Source organism: Dermacentor andersoni, chromosome 5 (genome assembly GCF_023375885.2).
Source record: "Dermacentor andersoni chromosome 5, qqDerAnde1_hic_scaffold, whole genome shotgun sequence".
In the NCBI taxonomy this organism is placed as follows: Eukaryota; Metazoa; Arthropoda; class Arachnida; order Ixodida; family Ixodidae; genus Dermacentor; species Dermacentor andersoni.
Genome location: NC_092818.1, coordinates 202,447,260 through 202,464,483, shown reverse-complemented (window position 1 = coordinate 202,464,483; position 17,224 = coordinate 202,447,260). Strand labels below are relative to the sequence as shown.

The 17,224-nt window shown below is 44.5% G+C and overlaps 1 protein-coding gene across 3 annotated transcripts in view; it reads left to right on the top strand.

Moving 5' to 3' along the window:
- The first annotated feature begins 16,941 nt into the window (after positions 1 to 16,941).
- Pex19 (peroxisomal biogenesis factor 19) overlaps positions 16,942 to 17,224 on the top strand; it is a 43,701-nt gene continuing 43,418 nt past the window's right edge. For 2 of the 3 annotated variants that reach the window (XM_055071563.2, XM_055071562.2), the window contains exon 1: positions 16,942 to 17,190. In XM_055071563.2, coding sequence (XP_054927538.1) covers positions 17,085 to 17,190 — 106 coding nt within the window. In that variant the 5' untranslated portion in view covers positions 16,942 to 17,084. The remainder of the gene's footprint in view (positions 17,191 to 17,224) is intronic. The other variant, XM_050180092.3, reaches the window with a different exon arrangement.

The window sequence follows — 17,224 nt, the reverse complement described above, 5'->3', positions numbered from 1 at the left end:
ATGACACCCAGATGTCTTCAAGGAAGACATTGGAAGCTATACAGGTCCTTTAGTTCACCTGGAACTCGAAGACGGTGCGACAGCAATGTTTTGCAAGGCTCGTCCGATTTCAGTGGCGCTGCAGGCGCTTATGGAACATAAGCTTGACCATCTACAGCGCCAAGGCATCCTAAAACCAACGCAGCATACCAAATGGGCAACCCCATTGGTACTTGTTCAGAAGACCGACGGTACACTCAATGTCTGTGGTGACTACAGGAGTACTGTTAATACTGTTACTGTTAATGCAGCAGCGAAGAAGGCATCTTACCCACTACCAACTACAGATGAAGTGTTTGCAAACCTACATGGTGGAACCCTCTTCTCAATGTTGGATTTTTATCAAGCATATCAACAACTGAAAGTTGATGAAGAAACAGCAGCACTGCTCACAGTGAACACCACAAAACGACTATTCAGGGTGGAATGCCTCCCATTCTGAATTTCCGCTGCACCAGCTATCTTCCAGTGCCTGAGGGAGACAAAGATACCTGGAATTCCAGGGGTGAGTGTTCACCTTGACGACATCATTGTCAACGGGAATAGTGCAAATGAGCACGGACAGCGTCTGAATCAGGTTCTGTCGAGACTAACTGAGAAAGGCTTACTCCTCAAGAAAGAAAATTGCAGGTTCGGAATTACGTCAGTTTAGTTTCTGGGACATCGAATTGATGGCAGTGGTGTTTGCAACACCGAGAAAAAGGTTGAGGCTATACTTCAAGCACCCAAACCATCTGACAAGACATCCCTAAGGGCTTTTCTGGGCCTTATTTCATTTGACGACTGCATTTTGGAGAACAGAGCAATGGTCGTGGTGGAATTGTATAGGCTCCTAGAGAAAAACACGCCCTGGAAGTGGAAGAGCAAGCATCAAGCCAATTTCGATCGAGGCACTTAAGGAGATGATTCGTGCATCTACAGTGCTCGCTCACTACGACGGGACGAAGCCCCTTCTTTTGTCTGCGAACGCATCGCCGTACAGCGTTGATGCCGTCCTCGCTCGGGAAGATGCTATTTGCCGAGAGGCGCCCATTGCATTCAGTTCATGAACACTGGGAAGTGCCGAAAAGAGCTACTTCCAGCTCAACAAAGAAAGTGCAGCAGTAATCTACAGCATCAGTCATTTTCATAAGTACATAGCTGGCCGGCATGTGACCATAACAGATCGCCAGGCATTGATTGGAATCGTGAGTGAAACAAAGCAAGTACCCTGGGTCTTTTCATCAAGAATTACGCGATGGTGCCTTAAACTAGCAACGTACGATTACAAGTTGCTGTACAGGCCTGGCCTACTGCACCAAAATGCAGACACTCTAAGCTGACTTCCACTACCGGCACAAGTTGAACCTTATACCCCTAGAGACGTGCTCATGTTGGCTACCATGCTCAGCTTCGAGCTTTCAACGTGTCAACTAGCACGAATGACTCGAGAGGACTCAGTTCTGTCCCAAGTGCTGGAGGCTGTTTCAAACGGTGAAGTTCATAAACTGCCAAAAGAACAGTTTTCATCGTGCCGGAAACTGGAGACTGAGCTTTCAGCGCAGGAAGGGTGCCTTGTTAGACGCTCCCGGATGGTAACTCTAAAACAAAGGTGAGAAACTACCTTCTTAAACTCGCACTTGCAAACCACCATATAATTGTGGTCATGAAGGCATGTGCACGAAGGTAATTTTGTTGGGCAGGCATTGACGCAGATATCGAACGGCTCACTAGAAACTGTGCAACTTGTTGTCAACACCAAAGGGCACCAGCCAAGGCACCAGTGCCCAAATGGGAACACACCAGAACGCCTTCGGACACAGTTCACCCAGACTTCGTTGGTCCCATAGAAGGCAGAATGCTGGCTTATTGTTGTGGACACATACAGCAAATTGTTGGAAGTGTGCTCCATGCATAATACACAGTCTGCCACATTGATTGAGGAACTCCGGAACCTTTTCGCAGCTTTTGGGCTCCCCAAAAAGCTTGTGACTGATAACGGGCCATCCTTCGTTTCAGTAGAAGTTGAGAGCTTCCTAAAGAAGAATGGGGTGACCCATGTAACAAGCACACCGTACCATCCTACAACAAATAGCCAAGCAGAAAGGATGGCTTTTGAAACAAAACGAGCATTAGCCAAAAACAAGGACGGAACATTCGCGTGTAAGCTGGCCCAGTTTTTCTAGAGCAACACACCACCTGCACATCAACGGGTGAAATGCCAGCTGCACTTGGGTTCGGGCGTGAGCTGGATACAGCTCTCACGTGCATTCAGCCCCAAGCAAAAGCGAACAAAATCCATACCAACAAAGTCGAGAGTACTCGCTGTCGGACAAGCAGTTTTCTTTCGAAACTTCGGAGGGAATCCGATCTGGACAGAGGGAACGGTTTTGGAAAAGCTAGGCCACAGATCGTGGCTCATTAAAGGCCCCAACAGGTTAGTGCGATGACAATGTGACCACATCAAGCCCGGTGTTTTGAGACACCCCACAGAAGATTCGGCGACACAGGATAAGGGCTGTACGCTAACCGTGAGCAGTGTCCCGCTCCCATTTATGCTTGGGATAAAAGCAGATAACTCCACGTCATCAGAGGCCACTCTCTCAGGAATGCTGAAGCCTTCGCAATCATCGGTGACCAAACCAGAGATTGGCACTGCCCCTGAGATCGTGCCAAACACAACTGCAGAGTCATGCCCGCTGCGGGAACGACACCCTCCGGATCACTATGGCGACTCCATCTGAGAAGGGAGGAAAATGTTGTGTACAAGCGATGCACCACCACTCCTCAGCTGGACAAGGCACCAGTGCAGACGAAACAAGAAGTGACCCTGCCCCAAGTCGAGTTCCAAGAATTCTCCATCACCCCCAGCGTCTCGGCCACTAGACAGGGACCGAGAGTTTGCCCCCTCGAACACATGCGGCTCTCATCTGCATCTCTTGTAGAAAATAAACTCGGTCTGTTTTCTGCCACCAATCAATGCGCATTCCTTTCACGGATAGGGCCAGACCCTGTACGTAACAGCTTGGAAGAACGCGCATACACGTACACACAGGTGTATCTAAGCCAATGAGCAAGGGATCTGTCACGGCAACAGCATGGCCTGCTGAAGCGCCGCAGCATTATCTATTAACATACTCCTATACAGATGGTTCTATTATCACGGAATACAGCTGTGTTGATTGACAAGTCACTTCGTCACCGAGCACGCATGTGAATCATCAACAGTGGCTTGTTGATTTAGTTGCACTTTGCTGCTGAGGTCTCTTTAGTAGCTGTCAAGTTAATAGTGAGCCTACAATTGCTTACATGATGTAATATGGCATCGCACTTCTGAACAATGATGTAACACCGAATGAACGTACAGGAGCGCACAGAGCTAGCATTTGTTCATTCTATGTTACGTCATTATTTCAAAGTGCACTGCCATGTTAAGTCGTTACTAAACAACTAGCCATCAGTACGTCTTGAGCAATTGATTACAATTATGACATACATAAAAGTGATATGTACATATCACAGTTACTTCTTCAGGCAGAGATGCTTGTCAGATATGTTTTCAAGAGAAGAATGTTTGCATGAAAACAAATATTAATTCATATTGCTGAAAAGACACCCCATATAGGCGTGAATTCACCTAATGTTTACATTTCTTGTTGGTGCTAAAAATGTCCCTGCCAATAGAAGTAGTGTTATGTCATTCATGCCTTAAGAGATGACAGAGGTTTACAGGGCAAACAGGGCAGCAATACCCATGCATAAAGGCCTGGGTCACCAATCTGCTGCCCCTTCACTATTTATCCATACCTCTATCAGCATTTAAACAATGTACAGCCTGTGGTCAAAGTGAATACAGGCATGCTTGCTCTCTCAGCAATGGCGACAATCAAGGATGATTGCCTTGAGACCGTTTGCTGCTGTCAACATCATTTATGCATGCATTCTCTTTTTATTCTTTTCCCTAGATAAAAAAGCGTGCATAGTCACTGAGCTATAGCAAAGTAATGTTATTTGATAGCGTTGGGCATGGCCCTAATCTCATTCATGTAGTGACAACCTAGCTAGCTAATGCACAGCCACATTAAAAAGAAAGAGAAGTGCATAGGCTAACAAACAGGTGCACAGTACGTGTACTTCATCTCAAAGCAAAGCAAGATTATCAAGCGACTATAGAGATCTAGATTAAGGGGATGCAAGCATTGAGGCCCCCTAGTACTTCGAGCCTCAACGATTGCATCCCCCTGATCTAAAACTCTCTAACAAGCTTTGCAATGAGTGCAGTGATCTTGCATGCGAAATGGTTGACGTAGTCAGTTGTTTTATTTTTGCCTTTCTGAATCAGTAACAGCTTAAACAGGTACACGACAATGAAATGAAATGCTGGCTCATGTGGTGCACAAGACACAAGTAGGGGAGAACATTTGCCATGCCTGCTGTAACACCAATTCCAACATGCAGTAGCTTGTAGGCAATGAATGCAGGTTTATTATGTAAGGGCAACTTGCACCTACCCCTAATGAAAGAACAGAATGTCTGCACCGTAGACATTAGTTAATTAGCAGCATGTGCGGGGCAGCACAAGAAAGTAAGGGAATGTTTGTTGCCATTTTTGGTTTTCATAACCAACAGACAGTTTCTTGGGTGGAGCTCTATGATGAATTCAATTACGTTCTGTGTAAATCTGTAATGTGGGCATGTTCTATTATCCAATCACTTCATAAGTAGTCAAATGAATGCAGGTAGCCCCATAAACACTGTAAAACGGTATGCAGAAATTTCCAGTTAAGAAGCCATAGTGACTCACACTCTGTGCTGAACATAAAATAGAAAAAATGCGTAGTGGCAAATTGGGTGCACATTCTCATCTGCCATACAAATCCATATATTACAAGTAATCTTTCACTCGTTCTCGTATTTCTTACAGTTGCACAAACCTTACTGCAGCATCCTCTGTGGAGTAAAATAATCTTGCCAGTCACAGCTACTTGTTCACTCTATTAACAGCCCCCAGGCTCTCCTGCATTCCTTCATGCATGCTACAATAGCATGGCTGTGCTCAATCACCTCTTTCCATTCCACTGAAATGAAGATGGCGTATATTTGTTACCAAAATATGCTCTAAAGCATAACTGTTTATCATTCTTTAAGGCTCTGAGGAGTAAGGATGGATGTTCAGCCTTGCTGTAGTGGCATTTCATAGGTTCTAACCCACCATCATATTTCTAAAGAAGCAATGATGAAATTATATAATCAAGCCATACCATTAGTACAACTGAGGTATTGCTTTCCCAGGGAGTCTCACTGCCACCTCCCCAATTTTGTAAATAATTAGACATGTTGACAACCTCGACATGTTGAAGTTACCTTCACCAGCCTGTGTTTTAACACGACAAATAAACCAGATTAACCAAACAGCCCTTACATCATTCTCTTAATCACTTGATATACTAACTAGCACATGGCATTATAGTCATATTATATTCTGTTTGTATGTTTGGTGAATTGCACAAATCATTTTTGTCGCCCTTACAGCCTAGCTGATGCTGTCTTTCTTTATAACAATGAAGCAACAACCTTACTTGGTGCATTGCTGTGAGAACTATAACTAGCTTCACAGTAGCACTGCACATGTACCCTCAGACCACATCGTAGACATGCTTCTGTACATACTAGAGGCTAGCCACAATCAGCATAATTTTGAAATCTAGATGAACAGGGTGCAAATTCATGTGTATCAAATAAATGTCTGTTCCATTGAGAGGCTGTGTGTATGCGATATAGTTATCAGTTTACTATACTTATGGCAGAAGAACAGAATACACAGAACAACAAAATCAAGTTCTCTCTGAAAAGCTGCTTTTTGCCACTATTATATGCAGCAAAGTAAGACTTAAGAAAGCACAAATATGGCTTAGAACGACAGAAAGCTGAGCTAGTTGGTAAGGATTCATTGTGCAAAAAAAGAGGCGAGGTGTGCAGACAGGAAGCAAGAGGGGAGAAGTCCACTTCTCTACTCTTGTGTCCCGTCTGCACGCCTCACCTCTTTTTTACATCACAAGTATGGCTTGGGCGCATCTTCGTGCATTGTGAGGTGGGTGAATGTCAATTTTTTTCAAACAGAAATTGAACAAAAATAGTAAGTGTCAAATATTGAATAGTGACACGACGACGTGAGTACTTGTAGTAGCAATATTTATTTCCGTATATTTAGGTACTACATCTTAACCAACTAGTGCGAAATAGAGCTAACTATTGGGGACAAAGGATAAGTTTTAAAATGCAAGGCTACTAATGTTATATATAAAAAAATACTTGAATAGTGTATCAACAACTTTAGAGCCTCGTTGCAAAGAAGCTTTCCAAGAAATAATGGCTGCTGTATGAAGAGCTTCCAAAAAATGCAAAATAAATTGTTTCCAAAAAAACATGAAAGTTGTAGAAAAAAACAAACATAATGATGGGCCAATGTTTTGCGGACACATGTAAAAGGATTTGTTGCAAGGAAAAACAGCACAGACTTGTCACATAAAAAGATAAATCTGCTAGATCGAGATGGGTGGTTGACTTTAGGCAAAAAAAAAGCCTATGGGATAGTTTTGTGCCAATACAGCTAAATGATACATTCGTTACCGTGCTTGCCTTTGGAAGGCTGCATACGCTTGTTCACATGCAAGTACTTGTCACATATTCGTTGTTAAAAAAACTTCCAATTTATATATTGACACAAAAGCCTCCTCTGATCACAGAAAAAGAATAGTATTGTCATATAGTATACATAACATTTAGAACATCAGGCTACTATTTTTCACATTACGCAAATACTCATGAAAGACAAAACTGCAAGAAACAGCATAACACTTTGGCATAATCCGTAACTGATTATATCAATGAGTTTCCCATTTCATGAGGCAAAGTTGCATAGGGCAGATGGGATGCGATATCTGTGATTCGGAGATGCGTTATTGTATCTAAGCACAAGTATTATACAACTGATCATTGTGGCAATAAAGAAATAACAGGCATTGATTACCAGTATGTCATCATGTCACTTCTATCTGAAAAGTGACTATCATATCAAGTCAAACTTGCATTGAGAATCATGTTTATGTGCCCATATATATGTGGGCCCCATGAACCGTTGCTTTAAGTTATGACCAGTGTCATGTCATTCCTGTGTGTAAATGTGGTTTTGCACTATACACCTATAAAAACTTTTGATCAGCATCCTAGTACATTTCCTTGAATTTGCACCACAGGTTTTCTGTCGCAACACCCTCTTCGCACCCATGATAAATGCTGCAGTCAGTAAAATAGAGCTTTAGATTATTTCCTAAACTGCTTTCATTCCAGCAAGTAAACGCCGAGCAGACGCTGCGCCGCAAGTGAACATTTATGAGGGCGTTCATAGTTGCTGTTTATTAAGGTGGCTGCAAGGTAAATGGAGGGAAAGTGTGCAGGTGAAGCGAAGCTCCGCTGTCGCATGCACGTAAACAAAGCTTCTGGTTATGGCGTCAAAACATTTTTTTCATCAATCCTCCAACAATGGAGCATGTACTGACAGGATGGAAAGCAGACACCGAGCAGATGGTGCGGTGCGATGAAGACACCTTGAGGGTCATTCAGCCTTCCTATTAACTAAGGAGCCCTGCAGCTTCCCCAGTGCAGCAAGGAACTACTGAGATGGAGTACAGCTCACAGAACAAATTGTTAGCGTGGAAGGTTGGTGTGTTCCAGGGCTTCCGTGAACGAAGAGGCAGACTGAACTTGAAACATGTTTTACTGTATGGCAGCAACTTAACGTGGCAGAATTACAGCCAAGGAATATAAGGACAAAAAGTACACCACAGCTTGGCGGCCAACGATTATATACACATAGTGAGCAAGGGTGATGTGATTGCAATATGGCCCGCATGACAGAAAGGGAAACGCTATCACACATGTACACGTGTACAGTTATGTGACAGTTGGGCAGTGGCAGAGAAGGTGTTTTGCTGAGTCGCCACATGTGCAAAACATTGCACAAGGAGCATTTCCATAGCTTACATTACAGCACATGACACCTAGCACAAAATGAATAATTGCAATAGGTGGAGCAGTGATATAACTTCTAAGCTGTTCCCTAGCCTCCCCTCTTCATAAAGTGTTAAATGTGCAGAGACAGCTCTGGAAACAAAAGAGTACAAAAGCAAGGAATCTGCTTTGATACAATACCTATACTGAGAGGCATAAGAGCATAAGCGACCAGCGATGCTTCTGCAATGTTTATTACTGCAGAGCACATGCAATTGACAGAAAAAAATCACAGACAATTACGATACTCCCCAATACGAAATTTTAGTTCAGCTCTACATGTGTTGTCATTTCGCTAGCAAGGACAATCGGTCTCGTGTGGCATGTTGCAAATGGAGCGAAATGTGGCACCACTGCCTTGCCAATCTGGAGATCACGTGAGCCAGCGCATGGGTGACGCGTGGGCGTGGTTCACAGAAGCCATCGCCAACAAACCTCCCAGACATTGCGTGCTACTCTGGCACCATCTCGTAGCTACCGACACTGAACTTCGCTTTTATTCGCACGCTTTCGACACACACTCCTCTGCTTACTGCCTGATGGTTCTGCTGCACCTTCCTATCCACTTTCCTCCTCATGCCTCTTCTCACTTGCCAATTTTTTAATCTCCCACTGCATGCTGCCTTGGCTCTCATCTTTTGCTGAACTCGTTCGCTCAGTTTAACCGAGCGAACGGGTGGTCCTCACAGCATGACAAAAGCTAAAGGAAATGTGCTCAAAAGTAAATGGAATGACCAGCAAAAGGAATACCCTGAATGCATGCACTATAAACCACGTTAAAGGATTGACTGAATGCACGATAGACATGGTCTACAAGATACCTTTGACACGTGGGGCTGATTACATGCGCCAAACAGGCAGGTGCGTAAATGATTGACTGTGCGACCATTTATACAACTGCAGTCTGATACAAGCACCCAGAGACCTTGCCATACATTGTGCTTCATGCCGTATCTTCCGCAGGATGGGGATCTTGCTGAAATGTAGTAACCAAAGAAAAAGAAGTCATGGAAGCCTACAACATCAAGATGACCCCATGTGCCATCTATATCACTCAACAAAGAGATTAGCTTAATGAATGACAATAGATGGCGTGGTTAGACTGGGAAGAACATCCCTGAACATGCGAGTAGGCTATATGAAGGTCTCATTTTCCGAAAAATAAGACAGTTGTTAGTTTGGACTCGGGTGTCATGCATTGTTTTTCTCTCTTAAGTCCTGTCCCTTCGTCACTTTGCGCAACAGTGTTATGTCGAACCAACTAGCCCACTGGGAAATTTTCGTTAATTATATGTAATATGCTCTGAGTGCACATTTATGCGAGTCTTGTTTGCAATGCACATGTGAAAGACAGCACAAAAACGATGCAATATTAGAGGTGAGCAAATAAGGATTTTCAGGGCCGAATAGTATAGTGCCAGAAGCAAATTGAATCGAATACTTTTCTAAAAATGAATAGCCATTATCACTATTAACATAAACTGATGTTTAATTATATCCGTGTATTTTTGAAGTTAGCAAGTTTCTGTAATAGTATAGTACCTTACTAAGTATTGTATTTGAAAAACACAAACTGAGTATACGAGCATACAAGTACTTTATTCGCATGCACAGGGCTCTTCAGAGGATGCAAATGATCACTGTAGAACCTGTAAAGTGTGGCTGCCTGAGTGACGTAGCCTGCTCCTCTACGCAAGTTCTCATGTTTTATGGCTATAGCATGCCTGTCATGGTGAAAATTTACCATACTTTTCTGCAATTTAGTGTTTATGTGGGTGCAGTTGGCATTTTGAAATACCTGAAACGTATGAGAAAAATATTCACATTTACAAAAAGTGACCACCGAATCGAATAGGGCACTATTCGATGCATAATTACAATGTTGCAAATATTCACACATCCTTATGCAATATCAACAGCTTAAAATAATGGTTTCAACACTTACATACACACTACATGCTCCAGCAGCCAACAGAATATCATATACTGACAAAAGGGTGTTTAACTGGGCTACTTGGTTATTCTTCGAGGATTGTAGCAGCAGAAGTTAAGGAAAATGGACACAGAAGGAACGACTAGACGAGTACGCAGCTGCAGTGTCAACTGATTTCTTGATTGAAATTCCCACTATAATTGATTTCATCGCCATATCTCTTCTCTTATACATCTGAGGCTGTCTCAAGAAGGTGACTTCCTTTCTTGTCAAGGCCACTGACGGTGTGCTTAAACATTACGCTCCTGTTTTACTTATCTCGAATGCCTCAAGGATCTCCTGAGTTAACCTATCATCGTTCCTTTTCAGGACTTGTACTTCATAGCTATGACGAGAAAAGTTTGCCAAAGTCTGGTGCCTACTGTCAGCGGCGTGTGTGTTCGTGTAGTGTCTCTGCATTTCTCGTCGGACGGGGTGAAGCGATGGAGCAAAACCATTCTCAGGAGAAATGAGAAAAGTGTGCGTGCAAGAAACAAACTTACGAGCGTCTCAACAGAAAATATTTGCAAAAGAAGCCTCCAACGCAAAGATTTCTCGCCATCAACTTAGCGTGAATGATCATTGTCAGCAGTGAGATAGCCGAGCGTCTAAAGGTGGTGTTCGAGCATTGTGTAGCACCGTCGATTGATTGCTTTCTACCAGTGCTCACCACGCGCGCAAGCTGTAGAATGCGCGCTGTGGCACAGTCACGCATAAGTTGTGTTGCCAGCGCTCGATATGGTTTCCCACAACATAGCTTCGCGCTACTTTTCGATTCTCGTGATATGTTGCAATTAAAAATTCCCAAGACAGTGATAAGAGAGCGGTAAAAAAAAAAAAAAAAAAAAGGAGAAGGTAGGCACAGCAGCTTGTGAACCCACTCCTATAATATCTCTACCTGCGTTTGTTCATAAATGTGTGTGTTTTCTTGCGTTTGTCAATTTTTTTAAATTTCCCACATTTCTTTATATTTGAGTTTTTCTTAGTTTTCACGTTTGTGTGTGAATACGTGCCTGCTACCATACGTGTTTGCGCTTACTCTTATTTCTGTCCTTTTATTTTATATTAGCATTTGTTTTTGCTAGTTTTTTTTTTAGCAAAGTCATTACACATTTTCATAAACCAATCTCATTCAAAGCACTAACTCCTGTACACTGCAGGGCTGGCCTCTTCCATCTCATTAAAACCGGTCTCACTGGTCTACCTCGTCTTCTCAATCTGCCTACTCGCTGTGTTTTCTGTCCTTGCTTCTTGTGTTGTTACTGCATGTGATTAACCAACTTGAAAGGTTTAGAGATACATTTTCTTAAAAGCGTCATGTGGGTTGCACAGTAACTTTGCCTCTTACCTCCGTTCATGTTTATGCATCAGTGTATGTGGCATCTCGCCAGAAGTGCACATGAAAGGCTGCATATTGCAAAATAACACCTTGCTATGCTGTTGCATTTTTCTTGCATTCAGTCTTAGTAAACAGACGGTTTCACTGCCCACCACATATGATGGTAAAAATATTCAACATGAATAACATTGTGCAGTGGGGTATGATTTTCTGTCTGATGCTTTCGTCGTTGCAAAGACATTTTTCAGTGAATGGAGCCCAGCAAAGCAGTGCACTGAGAGCTTTTGCAACTTTCACCATTTATTACTTCACAAATGTCATTGTCTGAACCTGGCCGTCGATCGCTATGCCGATGGCTTGTGAATTAAATAATTGCCTCAATAAAACACATTCAACTTCACTCAGCATTTTTTAGTACAAACAATGCTAGCAGAGCTATTTAAGGTGAATAATTGTGCTAACATTGGTGTTACTTGCCCGGTCAGATAAACAAATACAACAATGGCTGCGGCATGACTGTGATTTGAAGTGCAGACTGCAAATGGTGCCTTTCAAGCGTGCCCTCGACTACTGCTATTAGTAGCTACCCGACTGAGTATTTTGGGCCTAACTAAGCTAATGATGTTTGATAATTGTTCTCTTATTTGCATTACTTGCCTGGGCCAGATAACTAAAATAAACAATGCCACCACATTAATGTGTGTTTGCATGTAAGCTGCCAACAGTGGCCGTCATTTTCGCGTTGATTGCTGCCGTTTCACCAACAGTGGCGACCGCTTGACTGTGCTTTGACGTGCAGACTGCTAATGATGCCTTTCAAGCATGCCCTCGACTACTGCTATTAATAGTTACCCGAATGAGTATTTTGGTCCTCACTAAGCTAATGATGTTTGATAATTGTTCTCTTGTCCATGTTACTTGCCTGAGCCATATAACCGAAATAAAGAATGCGACCACATGAATGTGCTTTTGCATGCAAACTGCCAAAAGTGGCGGTCAATTTCGCGTTGACTGCTGCTGTTTTACCAACAATGTCTACGACGTGGCTGCGCTTTGAAGTGCAGATGCTAAAGGTGCCTTTCAAGCATGCCCTGACGACTGTTATCTCATCACAGGGCCCGTCATGCTCGTAGGTGGCTGCCCAATAGAGTATTTTGGGCCTTCTGACATTGGCATTATTCATCTCAATGGGCTGGAAATAACAGTAGGGGCAGCACAACTGCACGCAAAGCACAATGTGCTTTGGCGTGCACATTGCTGTGGCTGTCACTTTCCCGTTGACTACTGCTTTTTCGTGTGAAGCTGGACAGTGGCTGCCCGAATGAGCATTTTGGGCCCCACATAGTTATTCAGGGTTAACAACTGTATTTGCATTCAGATTTTCCAGCATTTCAGCACGTTTCCATGCCAATACTTATATTGAGCACGATCTGTGCAGGACGTTGCTTTTTCAGAATTGGGCTTCCATTAAAAGGAATATGTCACCAAATGAACTGCTTATTTATTTGAGAGGTCACGGCAGAATGCTTGGCTGCTGCGAACCCACCGGCAATATTTTGGTAGCCCTAATAAGGGCTGTTCTTTCATTAATAAGAAGCTGTTATGCTTCATCGAGTGGCTCAATGCCGGACAGCTCACAGTCGGAGTTGCTTTCTTCACCGTCATCTTCACCCAATTGGATGATGATGGGTTGGATGCGGTCACTTCCAGACGTATCAAGCCTGAACTTTGCCTCCAGGTCCATCACATGGTGAACTTTCTTCCTCCAGTCTTCCGCCATTACGTGCTTGATTTTTTCCCTCAAGACGTCTTTGACCGTGGACAGTTTGACGCCTCTGTTGTCCTCAGCTATGCCATTTTTTACCTTTGCCCACATGAGCTCGATAGGATTAAATTCGCAGTGGTACGGTAGGAGCCTGAGTACAATGCAACCGGCCCTTTCAGCTGCATTGTCTCCGATGTAGCTCAGAAAGCATGGCTTTACAGATGCTACCAACTCAAGCAGCTGCTTTTTAACCACGCTTTCGCTGTAGGTGATGTTCTTGCTTTTGAGTCACTTTTGTATTTTTTCCTTCTTCCAAGCTGTTGTCGGCAATTTCTCTTCTCGCCGGGAATGGTAAGGTGCATTGCCCAAAACAATGACGCTACCAGCAGGCAACTTCTGCAGAATGTCATTAAACCATCCCTCGAAGTGATTGCCGTCCATTTCTTCGTTGTTTCTTCGCTTGTTTTTTGGCCTCAGAATATATCTAAGCAGCCGTCGACGAAGCCATCCTTGCTGCCAATGTGCGCCACAATCAGGCGCTGGCCTTTTCCAGAAAGTTGTTTCAGACCCGTCGACAGGCCATTTGCTTGAGCGCATAGGTGTCCGCGCTTCTGCACCACTATGTCTGTCCACACCATCGACCCAGTGTGTACCGCCGTCACCCATGTCTCGTCCAGGAAAAAGATCTTTCGGCCTTCTGCCTGTAGCGCTCCACGTTATGAAGGTAGCGATTCCACCATTCAGCGATGTCATACCGGTCGATCAGCAGCGAATCGCGGCTCCTCTTCTTGTGCTTGAATCAGATCTCGACAAGCAGGTGACGCACAGTACACCACTTCAGTGATGGGAGATCCATTGTTGCGTGTGTCGAGGTATGTGTGGCTGGCAGGAGGTGTGGACCCCACTTCACGCAGAGTCAGAGACGAGGAGAGCTTTCTCGGTGAAGAATTCTTTATACAATATTTACATGTTGTCGTCGTTATCAGGAGAGAGACCAACAGAGCAGCTGCAAGCTGCTTAAATAACACCCCTCAGTTCACAGATTCCCCAGACAGTCCCTAAGTACGAAACAAGGTCGAGAGAGAGAGGGTCTGGGCAGCCTCTGTGGGCGCTTTTGTGAGGGCATCAACAGTTTGCCACCCGAAATATGCGAAGCTTTGATCTCCCTCCTCACCTTGAACACTGTGCTTTCGCTGACACCGAGCATCTTGAGTTTGTAATGGTTGCGATAAATGCATTGTTTTATATAAGTACTTGTCCAATAGAAACTGATTCATTTGAAGCTCGGAACAGGAGTAGTAAATGTACCGTGTACATGTAAACAAGCGCAAAAGCCAGAGCTGCTCTTTCTACTTTTGCCATTTGCAATGAAGCTAAAGAGCAGACGATGGGCAGCGTTGTGGAAGGCAAGGGGTTATTTTTCGGTCGCGATCCGGCATGTGCTGTAGCACATGAGAGCTCTACTAAACCAGTTATCAAAATACAAAAGTCTTTATTTATACCTAGAATTGCACGTTTCAGAAGCACGATTTTTTGAGTGGAATTATTTTAGTCACGGAGGCGCTTTGGTCATCTGGGCGGGGCCTCCCTTTTTTCTAAAGTTGTATCCGACTATAGTCGTTCCTTCTGTGTCCTCTGTTTCTTCTGCTACAATCCTCGAATCATATATTGACCATACCAGTTGTGTTGTCATCTTCATGCTTTGTTACATGCATATGGCTTTTCATCGAAAAATGCAAATTGTCAAGAATCAAAATGAAGTATCTAGTTTTCACACATTATATGCCTATCATGCTGTGCCACTGGTGTTGGCACTAACAGTGTGTACTCAGACACTAACAAGAAACAAGCAGCTGAATTTCTTGCACATGCAAGGCGCTCACATCTCTCAGTATAAGAATGTATACTTTGCTTAATCTAGAAATACGCCTCAGGATTTCTGCTGTTTACACCAATGTCTACATGACAAAAATGAAGAGTGCCCGAAATTTGCGTTCATGAGAACAGTGCACACGCGCGTCCACATTTCACGACAGCGTGCATGTACTCATGTAACTTTTAAGCTGTTCCTTATATTGCCCTCACAGATTATAAACATCTTTATAGCACAGAAATAACTCCTGAAAAACACACAAGATACGTGAACGAGGCAGAAAGGGCCGGAACCAAAACTCGCCCGCAACGCTTATGCACTGTTCACTTCAGAACATGTGCATATTGCACAAAACGAACACTTATACACCTAGCACTACTGCGACGCATTGCACGTACATATCACAGTACACTTACGCTTCATAAAAGTAAGAACCCTAGCGCTCGAACGTTCTGTACGTGTTCGCGGTCACCAAAACAGCTCACACGAAGGTAAACACAAACAGCACATTACGAATGACTGCGATGAGGCGATAATGAAGCTCATCGCTACACATCGTGCCATCACTTCTGAAACACAAACCAGTACTGCACAAACTTGCAATCTTCGTATCGATGAAGCGCGCACGCACAACACCTACGAACACCATATGCTGAGAAGGGCGATTGCAATCTTTTCATTTTGGCGCGTACCGAATTGGTGTCATGCTTAGAATTCAGGTGTATGCGATGGCCTTCGCATTTGTAATGCACATGCAAAAAACGACAAAACACACGAAATCGGCGGCTCCATAACTTCCGACCCTCGCGTAAACACAACACACATCCGTCTGTTTCCTTTGGCGATCGCACGTACTGAAGAGGTCAGGAAGAGTACAGCTGCTTGTTGCATTAGACAAATAGCTTTGCAGGTGCTGAATAGCTCTTGCAATGATCACAATAAACCACACAAAAAACAAACTGTTGCTGCAGCCTAGGTGCCTAGGCCTCGCACTCCGCTTCGCTACGAGCCAGCGCCATGTTTATGCGGGCGCCGCACGGAGGCGAAAGTTCACGACCGCCCCTCGTGACGTCACGTCGGCCATTACTGGCGGACCGCTGGCTTGCGGTGCGGCGTGCGGCGATGGGCGGTTTGAGCGTAAATCGGCCCTAAGTGGGCACGGAACACGGACCGCTTCGCAGCAGCAACCGGTCCCGAAAGACCACGGAGGAAGGAAACTAAGGAGAGGCCTTACCCCCTCCGCGCGCTAGGAGAAAAGTGTGGCGGAAATGACGTATAGGTTCTCATTTCTTTTGCTGCTTTTTTATTTTTTTTGCTGCATGGCCACGCCTTTTGGGCCACAATGGCGGCGTTGTTCTGATTTTTTGAGCGCGCACACGTGTTGCTCTGGTAGGTTTCGTGCCGTGGCAAAGGCGCTGTGTGGGCGGGTTTGCGTTAGTCACCGTGTCTTGTTGCGCTGTGTTACCTGCACCGTGCTCTGCCGGATGTTGCGCGAGCGCGCGCGCTCCGCGTGCGAAACCACGCGCAGCGCGGCGTGGTTTCGCGAAAGATGTAAACAAGAGAGGAGGGTGGCACAAAAGGCGGAGCATCGCCATGAGCAACGCCAACTTCCGGCTTCACTTTTGCTTCACAAAGAGTGACGTCAGGGCCTCTCCTTAGTTTCCTTCCTCCGTGCGAAAGACAGACGCCATGCAAATAGGCGGATGTGACCTCATGAGTTAAAGCGGACGTGACGTCATTGGTGAACGTAGACGTTTTGGGCACCTTTCGTCTGCTGTGCCCCGGTCGCACCAGTCACGGCCGCAATTAACATCGAAAAAGACATTAAAATTTTGAAGCATTTCTCAGGTACCCCCAGCAGTATTTTGAAAAATACAAAATGCATGAGGGGACTTTTTTATGTTTTTTTTTATTTAGGGGGACGGGAATGCGTTCTTGCGACAGTGCACTGTACCCACGGTGAAGGTGAAGCGCGTACATGGAGGAAGGAAAAAACTGTATGTAGCGCGTGTATGTCGTCGACTGTGCGAGTTTCGCCAGTTTCGCTATGTCAGAACACAGTTCAAACCGCGCGAAGGAGAGCGACGAGCCTGTTGTTGATAAAGCGGCGTTGGACAAGCCTGTTGATGAGGACCTGGACGATCTGCTCGACAGTAAGCAGATCCCTTCTCACCTGGTCATGCAATG